Source organism: Lytechinus variegatus, chromosome 1 (assembly GCF_018143015.1).
Source record: "Lytechinus variegatus isolate NC3 chromosome 1, Lvar_3.0, whole genome shotgun sequence".
NCBI lineage: Eukaryota > Metazoa > Echinodermata > Echinoidea > Temnopleuroida > Toxopneustidae > Lytechinus > Lytechinus variegatus.
Window position 1 is genome coordinate 65271435 of NC_054740.1, and position 17961 is coordinate 65289395.

The window sequence follows — 17961 nt, forward strand, 5'->3', positions numbered from 1 at the left end:
GATTTACTGTTAAACAGTATATCACTGTCCCTATCCAGTCAGTTGCTATTTAAGTTGGGCCCCGATTTTGTCTCTTTCAGAACCGCTGGTCTGGATTACCTGTCATTTCGTTTCTGGATCGGCCTTTGGACGATGTTACTATGTATCATCTTGGTTGCGACGGATGCTAGTTCTCTGGTCAAGTACTTCACCCGTTTTATCGAGGAGAGCTTCTCCAGTCTCATTTCCTTCATCTTCATCTACGAGTCTGTTCACAAACTTATAAAGATCTACAAGCAAAACCCTGTGGAAGGGTAGGTCTTTCGAAACATTTAAAGAAATTTGCAATCAATGTAAATCTTGAAATCGTTATTGTCTGAAATAATTGATAATTTGCACGCGATGGTTGGTCTTAATCTTGCAACAAAAAAGTAAAAATGAATTTGTTATATACCTGATATTAATTTTGGATTACCAGTAGCTGTTCACATGTGATAGCAAGTATTTTCTTGCAACACTACCTTGCTCTAGTCATGGGAGTATTCCGTGAACTGATTTAATGATAACAATCATCCGCTTTTATGTAGCGCTTGATACATCGGAACAACATCTCTAAGCTTACAGATGTTTTATTACCCTGGACATCGGATCCTGCTCACATAAAATGTATGCACTTCTCCACTCCCTGGGGAGCATTACAACTAGAGTTCCAAGACTCATACTACACAGGCTTTTGCATCCTACTGGGTACCCATTTAACACCTGGGTGGAGGATGGCAAATTGTGGATTGACGCTTTGCCAAATTTTTAGACCAAAGATCAAATATCCTTCTGCTTCAATATTGGTTGTCTTTTCTTCAAATTGCTACCCATGACATAATTTCATTCTCCTATCAATGAATACTGACACTTAATATAATTTCAGGCAGTCTTGCCTTAAATGTAAGAATCAGTGAACTGTTCATCTAACCACCTATCGTAGGCCCATGCAAAACATGGGTTCAGGGAGTTCTCCCCCCCCCCCCCCCCCCCCCCCCCCCGGACAGTAAATACCAAAAACTATCCTATCCTAAACTATCCTAATCTCAACAATTTTCATGCTTCAAACTTTTTTTTAGGTGGTTTAATTTTTGAGGAGGCCAAAATTTTAAAACTCTTTTTTTTTTGGGGGGGGGTCTTGAATTTTCAATGAGGCAAATGTCAACCACAACCGTTTAGGAATTCATTAAACATTACATGTGTAATTCTTGCGGAAGCAAATGGTCAATAGTTTATGTCAACAGGATTCAAATATTTTCATTAAGTGACCCCCTCCCATAGACAAATTCTCGTACAGGCTTGTATTATTGTGTCAATTGTGAATGTTTTGTCCTAGATATGTGAATGAAAACACGACATATGAATGCATGTGCCAGACAGCATCCAACTTGTACGAGTATCGCGAAGAAGATTTCTATGAAGAAGCAGAGGAAGATTGTGAACGCATGAATGGGACGCTCGTGGGTAACTATTGTGGCAAGCATGTTCCGCAGTCGGACATCTTCCTCATGTCTCTTGTCTTGATGATCGGAACGTTCACCATTGCTTACAGTCTCAAGGAGTTCAAAACAACAGGGTACTTCCCGACCATTGTGAGTATCTTTTGAAAGCCTATGTTTTAGTTTTTGGTATATCCACCCCCCAAAAAAAATTAAAAATAAAAAAAGTGGGATATCACTATTTCAATTCATCACTAGACGATATGAATGAGTTTGCCTTTGAACAGTTATGAGTTGATCAAAATAAAATAAAAATTGTGTAATGGAAAGCTAGTGACTTTGCATGAAAATTTAATTGATTGGGGGTTTTGGATTCCTTTGAACCAGGTTTTATTCCCAATTGGTGCGCTATTACCCTTTGATAAGGCATTTATCCTCACTTTAACAGGTCTCTCTTGGAGCGAGAGAGAACCTCTGGTTACTTGCTTTTAAGCAATTATGCTTTCGCAGTAGTTATGTAAAAAAAATCATCTGCACCACTGCTATCGTGTGACACTTTAATTGATAGCATTGATAAAGTTTTGGTTGTGGATGATACTTCTATTCTCAATTGTATGTAACTTTGATCCAAATTCACTCAAGTCTTCATTGAAAGTTTCCATTTCAACCTTTCAAAGGAGAGATTTGTTTCAGTTAAAATAGGAAAAAGAGAGATTAATATTGGAAGATCCAACGTAATTGGTTTTACTGATGAGGGATTTGTTCTTGGCCTGTTTTATTTGAATTAAGGTGCCAAACACCTACACCAGAATAGGTTGACACCAAAATGTCAACACCGTACTTGAAATCAACTTGGTGTAAGTTCCAGCCATCCTCTAGGAAACCCACAATTTTCTTAAAAACAAGCAGATTTCTTTCTCTGTATTGATGGAGGTCCCGCCATCATGCACCTTGCGTTTATATTCTTTGATCTCATTCTCTCTTATATTAGATAAGGCAAACAGTGAGTGACTTTGCCGTTCTTATCGCTGTTCTGGTCATGGTAGGAGTGGACAAACTGTTTGGCGTTGATACACCTAAGCTACTTGTACCGTCAGAATTTAAGGTATGTTGGTGCTTGTCAACTTTACGAGATCTTGAAGTTATCTGTTGCACAAAGGTTTGCTTTTTACATTCCCTGGGGGGGGGGCAATTAGTGCCTTGATCACTCTTCAGAGTGGATACACAAGCTTTTTTCAGTGGCATTTTTATGATTATATTAGAAATATGATTAAAAAAATCTGAAATGTTGGGACAGGATTTCATGCAAAGATTGTGCTTTGTCCCGACCCCCCCCCCCAATAACTGTTTCCCTGGGCAGTGTAAATGCATTTACCTTCAGGATGTACGAGTGCATTCCCGTAAACAGAGATGATTCTGAAAGTATTTTGGGTTATATTCACTTTGTCTACACTCTTCAGAGTGGATACACGGTAGCCAAGAAGCCAAAGGCTTCGAACCCCAAGAAACAAGCTTTTTTCAGTGGCATTTTTATGATTATATTAGAAATATGATTTTAAAAATCTGAAATGTTGGGACAGGATTTCATACAATGATTGTGCTTTGTCCCGACCCCCCCCCCCCACATAATTGGCATTAGACTATGTGAGATAAGACAAAATAGAAAGTAGACAGTGTCCTGTATTCTGAAGTCAGGTTTAACTTAAACCATGGTCTAACTCTGTGCTAAAGTTATGGGATGCCAAACGTTTCAAAATTTTGTTTACAGTGAATGCTTCTCATGTCTACTGTGCTCTTTACTAATTCTTTAATGGTGAAGACAACTGTCCTGCTTATCCTTCCCAGGCAGTTAATTATGTTTTGGGAGTCAAATATGCAGATACATTGAACCTCTACTGTTATAGATTTATGTAACAACTGGCTTTCCATAGTCAAACCACAACTTAAAACCAGAGATTGAATTAAACCTGACTTCAGAATATGGGCCATTGGGTTTATACCAAGTGGCAATTCTCCCTTATTATTTGGGTTAATGATAAATTTTCCTATTGCTTAGAAACACTTCAATACTTTTGCGATGAGTGTATTAATATAAATATTGTACAAATCCCTTCATTCCAGCCCACGTCTGATGAGCGCAAGAGCTGGTTCATCGACCCGTTCAACGGCAACCCCTGGTGGACGGCGCTAGCTGGTGTCTTACCGGCCCTTCTAGCAACCATCCTCATCTTCATGGACCAGCAGATCACTGCTGTCATTGTCAATAGGAAAGAAAATAAATTCAAGGTCAGTCATTTTTCCTTGAAAAATATTATGCCACAGCCACCTTCAGCGAATGAATAAAGGACATTAATTCATGAGATAGATGGATAAATAAATGAATAAGTACATATGTAAATAGGTAGATTGATAAATGGATGAATGAATTAATAAATAATAGCACTGTATCCAATCTTCAAGAGCATTTCATGATAGAAAAGTCAGCAATTTTCACTGACAATAATTATTAGCTACTGAAACCCATTATGTGTGAAACTTTCAAATATTCAATTCTTTGACATCTCCTACCCTCTCTCAGCAATGTTTTTGTTATTGCTACACTCTTATTGTGGTTATGTGATATGCATTATCATTTACCTTGTATTATTCAAAGAACATAAATTGGATCTGCCTGTTTGAGGTTTCATTGAGTATGCTACCATTATTATTTATTCTTATTGTTTTTTAGTATATTGTATTGTTTCACCTTCACTCCTCTTCTCAACAGTTGAATTCACACTATCTCAAATGCCTTCGAAATCTTATTTGATTATGTTCTTCAAGATTGCCTCTTATCCAGAGTATATAAATGCCAAAAACTGTCTATAATCAATCAGGGCTGAGGTGGAGGTTAAATTACCTTGTAACGTGTTCTGTTTAGTAACATATTATGTTCTATTCACTATCATTGTCTAAAAGTTCTCTTCATTGTTTGATCATTCCCATACAGAAAGGGCTAGGCTACCATCTTGATCTGTTGATAGTTGCCGTTATGTTGGGTGTCTGTTCTATCATGGGGTTGCCATGGTTTGTTGCTGCCACTGTGTTGTCTATCAACCACGTCAACAGCTTGAGGGTGGAGTCTGAATGCAAGGCACCGGGAGAGAGACCAAAGATTGTCGGTTGCAGGTGAGTTATTAAAGACAATATTCTTGGAGGATTCCCTGGGAATAAAAGTGATCGTGGGGAGATTATGTTGATGATGATGACGATGATGATGGTGATGAAGGTGATGATGATGACAAGGATGGTGGTTTTAATGATAATGATGGTGGTGATGATTAAGATGGTGATGGGGATGATGATGATGATGATGATGGTGATGGTGATGATGGTGATGGTGATGTTGATGATGATGATGATGATGGTGATGATGGTGATGATGAAGATGGTAGTTTTGGTAGTAATGATCATCTTCATGAGAATGATGGTGGTAGGGATGATAGTAATGGTGATTTTAATGATGATTTTAAAGATTATGACGGTGATGGTGCTGATTTTTGATTGTGATGATGATAATGACGATGACGACAATGATGATGATGATCATTTATCATGAAAAATGTTAAGGGGGCCTTTTATGCCCCCACCACTGCAAGTGTTTCATTTTAATCCAATATGTTTCTTGTTCATTTGTATATATTTTATAGGGAACAGAGATTAACAGGTGTGATGGTCTTCATTATGATTGGATTGGCTACCCTCATGACCAAGATCTTATCTGTAAGTAATCATTTAATAATAAATTTTATATTTGAAGCAAAAACAAATAATGATATTGAATTTATACTCCTTATCAATATGTTCTTTTTTAAAAGAATCATGCTTGATTATATTTAAAGAAAACCAAATGATGAAGTAAAATTCACAATCATCTTTAAAAAGTATCATTAAACTATTATAATTCTTTTACTCATCAAATAAACTTGCTATCATTTAACACCATTATATTCTCTCTTTTTTTTTCCAGTTTGTACCAATGCCTGTCTTGTACGGAGTGTTTCTCTTCATGGGTATTGCATCACTAAAAGGTGTTCAGGTAAGACATCTCTCATTTTGCCACTCTCCATCCAGGAGAGGATGGGAAGGAGATAGAAGTTATATCTTGATAAATAACTGATCAACCAGCCTGTAAATCTCTAGCCATGTGTATCTGACAAATATGATTGTAAATTAAGAATAATAATAATATAGGTTTGTATGATGCACGTATCCACCTTGCTAGGTGCTCAAAGCGCTCTTATATTACCCCGGCTAAGCTAATCTACCGATTCTGGTGCACACAGCTTTTTGAGGAATTACTTCCTGCCGGTACCCATTTACCTCATCTGGGTCGAGTGCAGCACAACGTGGAAAAATTTCTTGCTGAAGGAAAACACGCCATGGCTAGGATTCGAACCCACGACCCTCTGTTTGAAAGGCAAGAGTCAGAACCAATAGACCACGACGCGCCCAATTAGGATTGGGTTATTATTTGAATTATCAGCTGGATCTTTGATATTCAATTTTGATCCTGGACAAAATTAACTAGTTGTGTTTGAATCCCAGCATAGCACAGCGTCCTTTGGCAAGGCATCAATCCGCACTTTTGACCCAGTTGCAAAATGGGTACCCAGTAGGATGCGAATGTCACTTTGGCTTGTCAAGTAGTGTGTGCGGCGTGCACCTCAATGATGACTGGCTAGAATACTCCCCAGGGATTGGAGGATGTGCATATATTGTGTGCAATATTGACTGATTGAATCCGATGACAGGTGTAATGATCTGCAAGAGCCTAGATACGTACAATGTATGTTTTAAGTGCATTATAAATAACCAGATGAACGGTATTATTATTTTTCTAGTGGAAGGGGGAGGGGCAGCTTCTTTTCTATCCTGAACTGCTACAATCGCAATGGTTTCATTGCCATGGTTCATATGTATCTCCTTACTCACGTTTCCTATCTTCCTCTTGTTCAGTTTGTGGACCGTCTAGCACTGTTCTTCATGCCCCTGAAGTACCAGCCAGACTACATCTACCTACGCCACGTCGGTATCAAGAGGGTTTATCTATTCACCTTTATTCAGCTCATGTGTCTCGTCGTACTCTGGGTTATTAAGTCAACGGATGCTGCCCTCGTCTTCCCCATCATGGTAAGTCCTTCAGGGGCCTGTTTCATGAAGGCTTTATAACGACAAATGCACAAGTTTATCAACAGCACATCAGATTGAAGGATTTCAGTAGTTTTTAACTGTTCTTTCAAATTTGTAGCTTTAACAAGTTTTATGAAATGGGTTCTAGAACTGAGATGTTTGAAAATGTAGGGTTTTAAGATTGTAATGATTCTCTTTTTTAAAGGCAAGTCATCCATCTGAGCAAAATCGACAAAAAGTGGATTTGAATAAATGATGCAGAAAATTTGATGAAAATGGTCTGAAAATATAAAGAAATAGGGAGTGCTTGACATCACAGGTCCCCTCACTTTCTTACAAATCACGATGTGTATATTTACTTGTTGTTTTTTTTTTTTTTTAATTTAAGAAAGAGTTTGAAACATAACTTTTTCTTTTTTAGTTTGCTGATGATGTAATGCCTCATAGAAAATTGAATGATGATAAATTACATTGTATTTCCATTATAACTTGACTTCTGACCTTCGACTTCTGCTAGGTATTGGGTATGGTATTGGTGAGGAAGCTAATGGACAAGGTTTTCACCCAGCAAGAGCTGATGATGTTGGATGATGTGATGCCGGAGATGACCAAGAGAGCCAAGCATGATCGCAAGAAGAAGGAAGAAGAAGAGGTCGCAGCCTGTGAACAGGTGAGAGAGAAAACAAGGATCTTGGTGGTGGTGATGCTGCAATTGCGCCAGCTTTACTCCGTTCTGGGAGTTTTCCCTTACAGCAAATAATCACAGGGAGATAATCATTCTTATGACAAGGATGGCAGTTGGAATGATGATGATGATGATGATGATGATGGTGATGATGATGATGATGATGATGATGATGATGATGATAATGATGATGATGATAATGATGGTGATGGGATGATGATGATGATGATGATGACAACCATGTTAGTGATGAATACATGTGTATGTCATTACTCCTGTTAATGATAACAATAAGTTGTGTATGCTCAGACCAATAGAGGGTGCTATTTTAAAAAGATCATTCACTTATTAATTTTGTAGACTCTTACATGATACATATATATGCTGAAGAACTTATCATGTTGTTTTGTACAGCTTCATTTATTACAATGGATTTCATCTAGTCTGATATTATGTGTCTTGTATTTTAATTTCTCTACTCTGGCATTTGGTGTTTCATAAAGCTGTTTGCAACATTACATATGACTTAACATACAACTTACATACATGAATCACAAAAATATTAAGAGCCAACATATTTGCTACATGTGTTTTTTTATACTTAATGATTAATGAATGATGAATAACTATTTATCATTAGTGTCAACTAATTTGTGGTTAATACTCTGGTTTGCTATAAAAAAATAATGGTTGCGTCATGTTTATCAAAACTTGTGTTTAATGTGAAAGTGATTCATTATAATTGAGGAACCCCACAGAGCTCCAATTGGTTGTTAAGTTGTATTAAGCTTTCACAATCAGCCCTGTCAAAAGTGCCCCTGTATTGAATTTTTTGTGTGCATCCCAGAACACTTTTTTCATACTTTAAATAACATGTACATGTATGTTGTGTTTTGGTCTTGTATTTGGTTTTGTTTCAGCTAAACAAAAGCAATCAACACAAAAGTAGATTAGTACTGATCTGTAATGATAACAACACTACTTAATTGCTTATGCATAAATGCTAATCATTGTGCTTTTATACATATGCTTGGAGTTACCAGATATGAGTATGAACGAATGAACTATTTCTTTTTTCTTATGCATAAATGCTAATCGTTGTGCTTTTATACATATGCTTGGAGTTACCAGATATGAGTATGAACAAATGAACTATTTCTTTTTTCTTATGCATAAATGCTAATCGTTGTGCTTTTATACATATGCTTGGAGTTACCAGATATGAGTATGAACGAATGAACTATTTCTTTTTTCTTATGTGACAGTTTCAATTCCTCGCCAAATTAAAAAGATTGGGTTGCGGTATAAAGTGGAAGTATAAAAAGGTGACAGTATAGTGCATGCACCCTGCCTGACATTTTAGTGTATCCCCTGAAAAAAAAAAGGATAATAAATATCCTATACAAAAAACAAGCAATAAATACAAATGACTGCAGGGACTGTGAACAAAATCGAGTACATCATTTTTTTTTTCATTCTGAGAAGGAAAGTCATGCCATTCTGATAATAGCATCTGAAGAAATTGCTATACAACGATTTATGGTGATTGTATTCAACACTGCATGAGAGGATTGTAGTTAGTGTAAGGCTGACTTGTTCTGATTTCCACACATACATTTTTAGCAGCTGGAATGTTCTTCTTTGCTGTATTAGCATAAGGTTTACAGCAATGTGGTGTTCCATTTTCTACACGTTAAAAAGCTTTTGAAAATAGAAATTTTTTATGGGATTATAATCATATATTGGGAAAGTGAGGAGTTATTTCTCTAGTAGTATATTTTCCTCAGATAAAATGATTTTATCAATAATGGGTTAAAAAAAAATAGAAAGTACATGTAGTGGGTAATGTTATTTGCATCTGAAGTTTGAAGAAAAGAGAAAGACATATCCTCTGAGCTTCAGAAATTGAGACCTTTCAAAAAAGGACATATTACGCATGTAAATTGTGCATGCACAGCATGAGGAAGGTATAACCACCTTTGTGTATGGTCTGTGTGAGAATCAGAAAGGCATTTACGTCTTTCTGGTGCTCAACTGACAATGTCACCACTCTAACCCCTCGGGTTTGCACCAAAACACTGAACTTCCAAATTCACTTTTAAAAAGACTGACTCATTGTACATCGTTTATCCATCTATTAACCATGCACTGATTAACAATAGAGGCCAAATTACACAAAAATGCATATTCAGGTAAGAACTTGATTCCAAAAGATCAAAATTTGTATCATGAATTAATGATAATGTTAGAAAGAGAAATAGATTTACCTGATATTTGGGAGAAATTTTTAAAAAGCAAAGATGCCAAGAAATTTGAAAAGAAAAAGAAAATCTTCATTTACAATCTGCAGACCAGGAGGGTTAGTCATGGGTGAAAGACCTACATTTTCTTTAAAAAAATGGTTTTATTCCGGGTTTAAAGCTCAAGTAATTTTTCTAATTAACAGGGAAGAAAACGGTCGGATACATTTCAGCTTTTACAGCGTGCTTCAGCCATGGCATCCCAAGAGCATCCTAAAGTGGTATTTGATATTTTAATCCTAGAATAACAGATTATTGACGAAGAATATATTCCTTATCCTACATTAAAATTCCACTCACCCAGATATGTATTAATGAATGTTTTAAAATGACCAAAAGTAAAACAAAAACACAGAAACTGAACAGAATAATAGAAGGCTTTCCAATCCTACTGTTTGTAGAACAATCTCTTCTAATTTGACCATGTGGATAATAAACATGAATGATATTACTCATTTATTTTTGTATTTCTTTTAATATGAAGTACTTTAGAAACTACAAAATTATCACTATTTCTGAGCTCATGAGCATGCCCAAGATTAAAACAAAATGGGAAAGAAAATGGTGCATTCTATTCCTTTATTTATGGGTGGTATATGTAACAAAAGTATTATTTTTGCTATCATGTTTAACCGAGTGGATAACCAAATTTATTGAAACACCAGCCCAATTATGAGTGAAAGTGAAGGATACATCAAATATAAGTAGAGGTGTGCAGTGCAAATTAAACTGTACATAAATCCCAACAAGAGGGAGCTAGATAGGATAGGCATGAATCAATGGGATTAGTCACAGGCACCAATATGGCCTTCCTTACAGAGGATAGTCATTTGACTATAGGCTAGCCACCAAAAGAGGGGGCTCTATAATCGTCTGCATGCATAAACCGTTGTTCATTAGTTGTCTGCCCCAGAACTCTTGTCATTTTCTTGCATGCAACTTTACAGACCTGAAATTTCTCCAAGATCACAGAATTTATTCATTAGTTTTTGTTGTCATTTTTTTTTGTAAACTTCGTAAAACAGGCAACAAATGGTTCTGCGGTTAAAGAGAAAGTGATAAAAGATGAAGAAGAAATGGCCCCTTCACCCCCTCCATCACCTAAAACTACACCTACAGAAAACCACAAAGAAGAGAATGGATCGGTACTGATTGGAATGTATGCATGGGGAAGGGTCCGTAGGGGATAAGTCCAGCATGAATTATGTAAGACTAGGTACTTATTCAGAGCCACAAAGACGATGGATCAGTAGGGATGTCTGCATGGAGAAAGGTCCGTAGGGGATGAAAGTCCAGCATGAATTATCGAAGACTACATGCTTATTCAGAACCACCAAAAAGTGGAAGATTACTGATTGGAATGTATGGATGGGGAAGGATTGGTAGGGGATGAATGGAGGTCCAGCATGACTTAAGTAAGACTAGGTACTCATTTAGAACCACAAAGAAAATGGATTCATGCTCATTGTGAAGGGTAGTGTACATGTATATTCTTCATACATTGCAAGGGAAGGATATGTAGTGCATGAATCAGCGAGACTAGGTATATGCCACCTATCTTAACTTACAGGACCAAAGAAAATTGATTCGTTCTGATGTGGAGGATAAGAGTTGTGCATGTGGAAGGGTCGATAGGGCCCCATTGCATAACTTTAACTAACTTTACCATTGAATGGTAACTGTCTTGGTAACGCTCATTAACAAAGACAATCAAAATCAAAGATTCCATGCAAGTAACCATTGCATGGCAGAGTTTCCATAATGGTAACGTTTATGTAATGGTGCCCCCCTGGCATGCATCACCAAAAATTGAAGTTACAGGGCCACAAATAAAAAGGATGGTAAGGGGGTAATGTAGGCTTGGCATGCGTCACCTAAAACTACACCAACAGATCCACACAAAAATGAATAGATAAAGATAGAATTATTCATACTGATTTAAAGGGATGTAGTCTGCATGGAGAAGGCACTTGAATGTAGGCCTGGCATGCATCACCTGCAACAAAATGTACAGAACCACACACACACAAATTGTTCTCATTTGAATGCATGCATGGGGACGGGTTGGGAGTTATGAATGTAGGTCCAGCATGACACTTGAAACCACACATAGATGACAGCAAAGGAGATCAGAGATGTGAACTAACCATTGTTTTTCAGTCACTCAGGAACACTCTAGATGATACCCAAGGGCCTCTCTGAAGCTCTTCTCTGAAGCTCAAGCATTAGGCACCGACAGTGCCTTTACAATCCCACTCCCCTGTACTTTATACTTTATTACAACACTAGATCGCCTCTATCGATGATTCCTATGTTGTTATAGAAGAACTAAAGCCAGACTGATTACCTTCTCTGTAAAATCATCACCACCTGAAAGATGCATGGGAACACCACCAATATCCTGCAGTAATCACCTCCTTGAAGGCCACACTGGGTTGTTCTCTCCATACTTTCCATCAAGAACATTCTCCATTTTGATTTTGCATCATTCGTTCTGTCTTTTTTTTAGAACAGAAAATATCACGCAGTGGTCACCACCTTGACAACCCTCTGGGTCGTTCTCTTTGTGGTTTCCATCAAGATTCATTCTCGATTCAAACTTTTTTTGGTTATTTTCTTATGAATTTTTTCATCAGATCAAGAACATCCCTGGTCGTGTCCAGGTACCTCTGTCAGATGGTAACATGTTGAGCATCCCTGTAGACAAGGTGGAGTTTCATCCCGAGGTTGCATGCATCAACATTCCCGAGGACATGGCCAAAACCGGTGTCTGGAAAGCCTTGGCCAAGAATTCAGAAGCTGGTCAGGTCGTCCACAGAAAACCACACGGAAAAGAGTAAGTTGGACTGAATTTGCTATTGATTTTTATGAGAAAGAAAAATGCTTCGGGGGTCAAATCATCCACAGAAAGATTTTTCTGCTAAAAATTGCAATAGCATAGTTAGCAAAGCCATCCAATTTTTTTTTTCTGGTAACAGCTTGATTTTGTGGTATAGTATTTTAGTAACTGGTATGTAATACAAACTACAATCAAATAAATACACTTCATGTGTCCAATGAATGATCCCACACATACTTTCATGAGGACAGGATTATCATTTGTTAGGTAACGTGGGGAAAAATGAATAGGTTGCAAGAAATGTTATTGAAATCTGTTTTATGGAATTGTTTGAATGCCACATCAGTGAGCCTTCCATTATATTACCCACTCATGCTGTTTAAAATGATAACCAGAGATTCTGTCTGGCCTGCAGTCTGAAGAACTTCTGTTTAACTTACACCGATGTTTAAGTCTGGGCTGAAATTATGAAAAGCTCTACGTATCGAACGTTGTTTAGTTTACACTGTTTGCTTTGAGTGAGTTTACTGGGGGATTTTACCCATGATGCAATGGTTAAGAAAACTATTGTATTTATTATTTCAAGATGGTTTGTAATGATTTGAGTATCAAATGAGATGATAGATTATCACGTTGCAAATTTGTATCACATATGACTACTCATATTTGAATCACAATTTTAAACCATGGTCTAAAGGTAACCAGTGTTCAGAATACGGGCCATAGGGTCAGAAAACTGTGTTTGGCAAAATATCTTATTCTATTGACATCTATAGAACATGCGATATATTCTACTGCCTGAAAAAGTTGTCTCCCTCAAACTGAATTACCAGCTAATATCATGTCCCTCCTCTCCCCCCTTTCCTATCAATCCAGAAAAACAAATAGTGGTGGTGCCCGTCCAACTCTCGACCTTCCCACAATCCCCGGCAGTCCTCGGGAATCGTCGTACCTAGAGACCCAACGGGGGAGCATCCAGGAGGTCCGTATCGAGGTCCCTGAGCAGTTCCGACGCACCCCATCTCCTCCCCCACCTTACAATGGTACTGATAACGAAACCTCTGTTTAAAAGGCTACAAGGTCTCAACTCCATCACTCTGTGGATGCTATGAGTCAAGCAGAAGGAGTTAACTCCAGTTTCCGATTATGACTGACTAATACAGATACAGATGTACTTTATTTTCTCTGTGGTGACATGTGTAGTCAAAAAGTATATATGTCAAGGCATGAAGACTGTATAATGGCAGGGAAGATGTTTCAACAGATGTGTGATCATATCAGAGTTTTAAAGAATTTACTTTGTCAGTCAGTTTGTTTTTATTTGTTCGAGAGGTGTGTTCATAGGAAATGTATATTTTTATTGATTGAAAAAATGAAGTTACACCTTTTGTTTGGTTGGCAGCCTAGTTGCATGCTGTCAGAATGCTGTAGGATCGTCAAAAGTTAAGAACCCATTAAGAACCAAAAGGGAAATGATCTTATAACTCATACATCATCGTCGGTGATTTTTTTTTTAAAAGCCAATTATGTAAGAATGTGTGTGCAAAACTGCTGCATGATATTTATTATGTGCGTGTGTTTATCAAATGAGAGAATATAATATTTTGGAGAGAGATTTCCAGATATTGTGGGGTTGCGCCTGTCGGAGATGATCTGATTTACATCATATCCAAAGGGCATGTAGAAGCGGAGTGTTAAGGCAATTCACAATGAAAACAGAAAAAATTAAATCTAGATTGATATTGCGACCTTTTGAAAATACATGTATACCACTAATCTGCATTGTGTGTGTTGACAGTTAATAGGTGATATCAGGCTTTATATCAACTCCCTCCATTCCAAAAACTTGTATATACATTGCTGTCATACTTCTTAAAACGGTAGTACTATACTATCTGGCTCCGAATTTAAAATCATTTCATCAGGCAGCAAGGATTATATTAAAGAAAGATATTAAGTCAATTTGCTACTTACATATTAGGCAGTTTTATTTCTTTTGTCTTAATATGCAGAAAGATTATTGGCAGATATGAGCTCTCTTTGTAAAGACAAAATAAAATCATGGCTCTATGATTTATATGAATAACGAGTATATGATCTCAATAATTAATGATTTACGCACATGTATACCTCTATCATACTTAATTGTCCTTTGTCATTTTGTTGGGGGTTGTCAAAAACTGTATCTGAAAATGTAAATGATTTAAGAAAAACTGTATTTTTTTATCATGGCAATAGTTGCAACCTCATATTGTCTGAAAACAGTCTCCTAGTTCCTGGAGAGAATTTTTTTATGCAGAAAAGGTTGCTACATATGTCATTCTAAAAAATAATAATAATAAAAACAACCTATTCAGAACTATTAATTTGGGGATACAAGGGTAATACTTTTGAACTAGGATATACTCTAATCTCAGTTTTTCTAGAGGATTGTATAACTTTTCTAAACTTGCACAGGCATGCCTACGGATGCCTGTATGGGAACAAAAATAACCGACCTGAAGGAGAGAATTGGTCAGAAGCCATCGGTATTTATTCTTGTTTAATTTAAAAATAGTTTTGTATGTTCTGGTGTGATAATTTAAAGCACCACTCATTTCATTTCGTTTCATGTATCTCAACAAATTGTAGAGTTTTATGATAGCGATGAAAATGCCCACAAGTTGAAACAGTGCATTGGCGAGTTCACACCAGACTGTATGAAACAATCATTAACTTACAGATATAGATGCAGAATATTATTACAGGGTTAAAAGCTAGAAACAAATTCTTGTTAGTTGAAAAAAAGAGAATGATTAATTCTATTCTTGCCAGTATCATATCACCAACACCTTTAAAAAAAAAGTTATCTGTAGTTATGTCCAGCCGAAGTAGTGTTAAACGGTCAGGGTTAGGAAAAAGAATTGTGTATAAAACTGAATATGTAAATAGGCTAAAACAACATAACATGGTAGGGTTTCTATTATAGACTGGCAATAATACATTTATTACTTTCGTAACAATCATACTTTTTTTTTGTATAAAACTTTAGTCCCCTTTTAACCAAATATTTTCGAAGCCAAAAGGGCAATTAATGATCTTGTTTTTAAAGTCTAGTAGTGTAGATTTTTTTTCCTTGTGTAAATGTATATTTCTTGAGATTTCAAAATGTTTGTAAATTAATGATATTGTCAGGATATTGAAAGAAGAAAAATGGAGGAAAAAATGTTAAATTATTGTAAACTACATGTTTTTAAGAGCACTTCCATAACTAAGTGATGATTGTAAAGAGATATATTTTGTTCACCTTATATTATGCAACTTTCTACCACTTTGAATGTGCTTGTCTTTGTTTTATTGGTGTTCGGTAGTTCTTTTAGTGTCCATTGATTGCTGTTTTTGTTGAACATACTAACCTAAATTTCTATTAGAAACCAGAAAACCAGCGATTTGGGCATATGAAAAGAGTGATAAAGGATTATTAATAGAAATTAGAAGAATGGCAACCAGCCGAAAAATAATTTACATTTTAAGTATGATTATCATCATGTTATTCTCAAAGGCCTGTATCCTGAAGTTCAGTTTGATTTAGGTCTTGGTCCATCTCGGCTAAAGTTATGGCAAGCCCAAAATAACAAATTTTAATCACGATGTACATGTATGGTTTTAATGTTCATTGTCCTTTTCATCATGCTGTACTGGCGAAAAAATAAATTCAGTTATTATTCCTAGACAGTCATGGATGGTATGGATGAGAGATGGGTTGATAAATCAAACCTATACATTTACAGAATTGTGTCACAATTGGCTTTCCATAGATGAAATACAGCTTTAGGCCTGATTTTAAGTTAAACACAAGTTCAGAATACGGGCCAAAGAATCACGATGGCCATTTTCTTTTTAAATTATTTTTTTTTTTCTTGATTTGAAATTTCTCCTACTTATGATTTGTATCTATCACAACACCAGAGAAGGAGTTGTTGATTCATGGAAATTGAAAATATACATTCTTTGTGTAAATCATGATAAAAAGAGATTTTCATCAGACAACATAGAAAAAAAAGATGTACAGGTTATAAATATGTTTGAGAGTGCATTTGCTGACTAATATGCATGTACAGTATACTGGTAAAACTTTGATGAAATATGCTTAACATACCATTCTTGAAATAGACTCTTTTCTTTTCCTCTAGAAATCTGTGCACAATCCCCTGATACATACAACTCATAGTTGATAATTTCCGTAGTGGTATTCAGTAGTAAAGAGTAGATTACGCGCGCATGTGTGTATGTTTGTGTTCATGAATAAACTGTGTGGGTGAGAATAACGTGATCTTACGAATACACCTTGCTAGAAGATTATATCAATACATTTTGATGTAAAGTAGTCGTCTGCTCCAGATGTTGTAAATAAAAAGAATTTAAAACTAACAAGTAATAATATATGATCAGGAATATGTGGATGAATTTTATCCGGTTTGTGTCTGAGCTGGATAGGGGTATATTTTGTTGAAAATCCATTGTTTCAGAGAAATTAATGTATGGATTTTAATATTAAGAAATACTGAATGGTTCGTAGGAGGGACCAATCTGTGTCACCAATAACCGGTTAATTCAGTGAACATGAGATTGATTTGGAAAAGTAAACATGAGTAGCATCTATTCATGATATCAATTATGTGCTACATGTAAATACGAAGAGAGGGCCTCCATGCTAGCGCTTTTCATTCATGTTCAGAAAATTGTATGAATTTTGTGCTCATAACTCATCATTACTTTAAGAATATTATCATATTTGCAGCATTTTTTATGTACAAATATCATGCACACTATTGTACAAATGAGAGATATTATGCGTTTTACTTCTATTTACAGTTATCATGGCGTAGTGTGAACAGACCCTCTAGCTACCTCCAGTCCTTGTAATAGACTAATGTGAACAACCCTTGTTTAATACTGGCGTTATCGGTATATATAGTGTCTAGTGTGAATGGATTGAAACCGCTTCACTTGTTACTATACCCCTGCCAAACAAAGTTTGAAGGGGGTGATATAGGAATCAGCTTATGGTTGGGTGGTCGGTCCATTGTAAATCTTGTGCATCGAACTACCCTCAGTTTTTTAAAGACTCTCATGAAACTTGGAACATATATTGGTGTTGCGGTGAAGATGCGCAAGACACGTTTTCGCATGTATCGGACATTGTATTGACATGGAAATGGCATATTTTGGCAAAAATGAAGTAAAAATCTTGTGCATCAAACTTCTTCATCAGTTTTTAACCGATTCTCATAATATTTTGCTCACACGTAGGTCTTGGGGTCAAGATAGGCAAGACATATTATTTTCATTTGTTAGAAACTGTTGCCATGGTTACAGCATAGGGCGGGGTATTAATTACCTTCAGTGATAGTTCTAGTTAATTCTACCTCCATGCAGCCTAATACAAAGCCAATGATAAAGAAAGTCCACTGTACATACTTCATATTTCACCTGAACCTGTCAATACTGAATTTCTTGTCTACCTTC

General features: G+C 36.3%; 1 protein-coding gene across 17 annotated transcripts in view; it reads left to right on the forward strand.

Moving 5' to 3' along the window:
• Positions 1-15925, forward strand: part of LOC121419934 (electroneutral sodium bicarbonate exchanger 1-like) — a 77750-nt gene extending 61825 nt beyond the window's left edge. For 16 of the 17 annotated variants that reach the window (XM_041614421.1, XM_041614460.1, XM_041614452.1 and 13 more), the window contains 11 exons: positions 81-293; positions 1355-1610; positions 2449-2562; positions 3579-3743; positions 4447-4625; positions 5147-5219; positions 5467-5535; positions 6456-6629; positions 7147-7299; positions 12251-12450; positions 13330-15925. In XM_041614421.1, coding sequence (XP_041470355.1) covers positions 81-293; positions 1355-1610; positions 2449-2562; positions 3579-3743; positions 4447-4625; positions 5147-5219; positions 5467-5535; positions 6456-6629; positions 7147-7299; positions 12251-12450; positions 13330-13522 — 1789 coding nt within the window. In that variant the 3' untranslated portion in view covers positions 13523-15925. Of the gene's footprint in view, positions 1-80; positions 294-1354; positions 1611-2448; positions 2563-3578; positions 3744-4446; positions 4626-5146; positions 5220-5466; positions 5536-6455; positions 6630-7146; positions 7300-8579; positions 8911-12250; positions 12451-13329 lie in introns of those variants that run through there. The other variant, XM_041614531.1, reaches the window with a different exon arrangement.
• The last annotated feature ends 2036 nt before the right edge of the window (positions 15926-17961 follow it).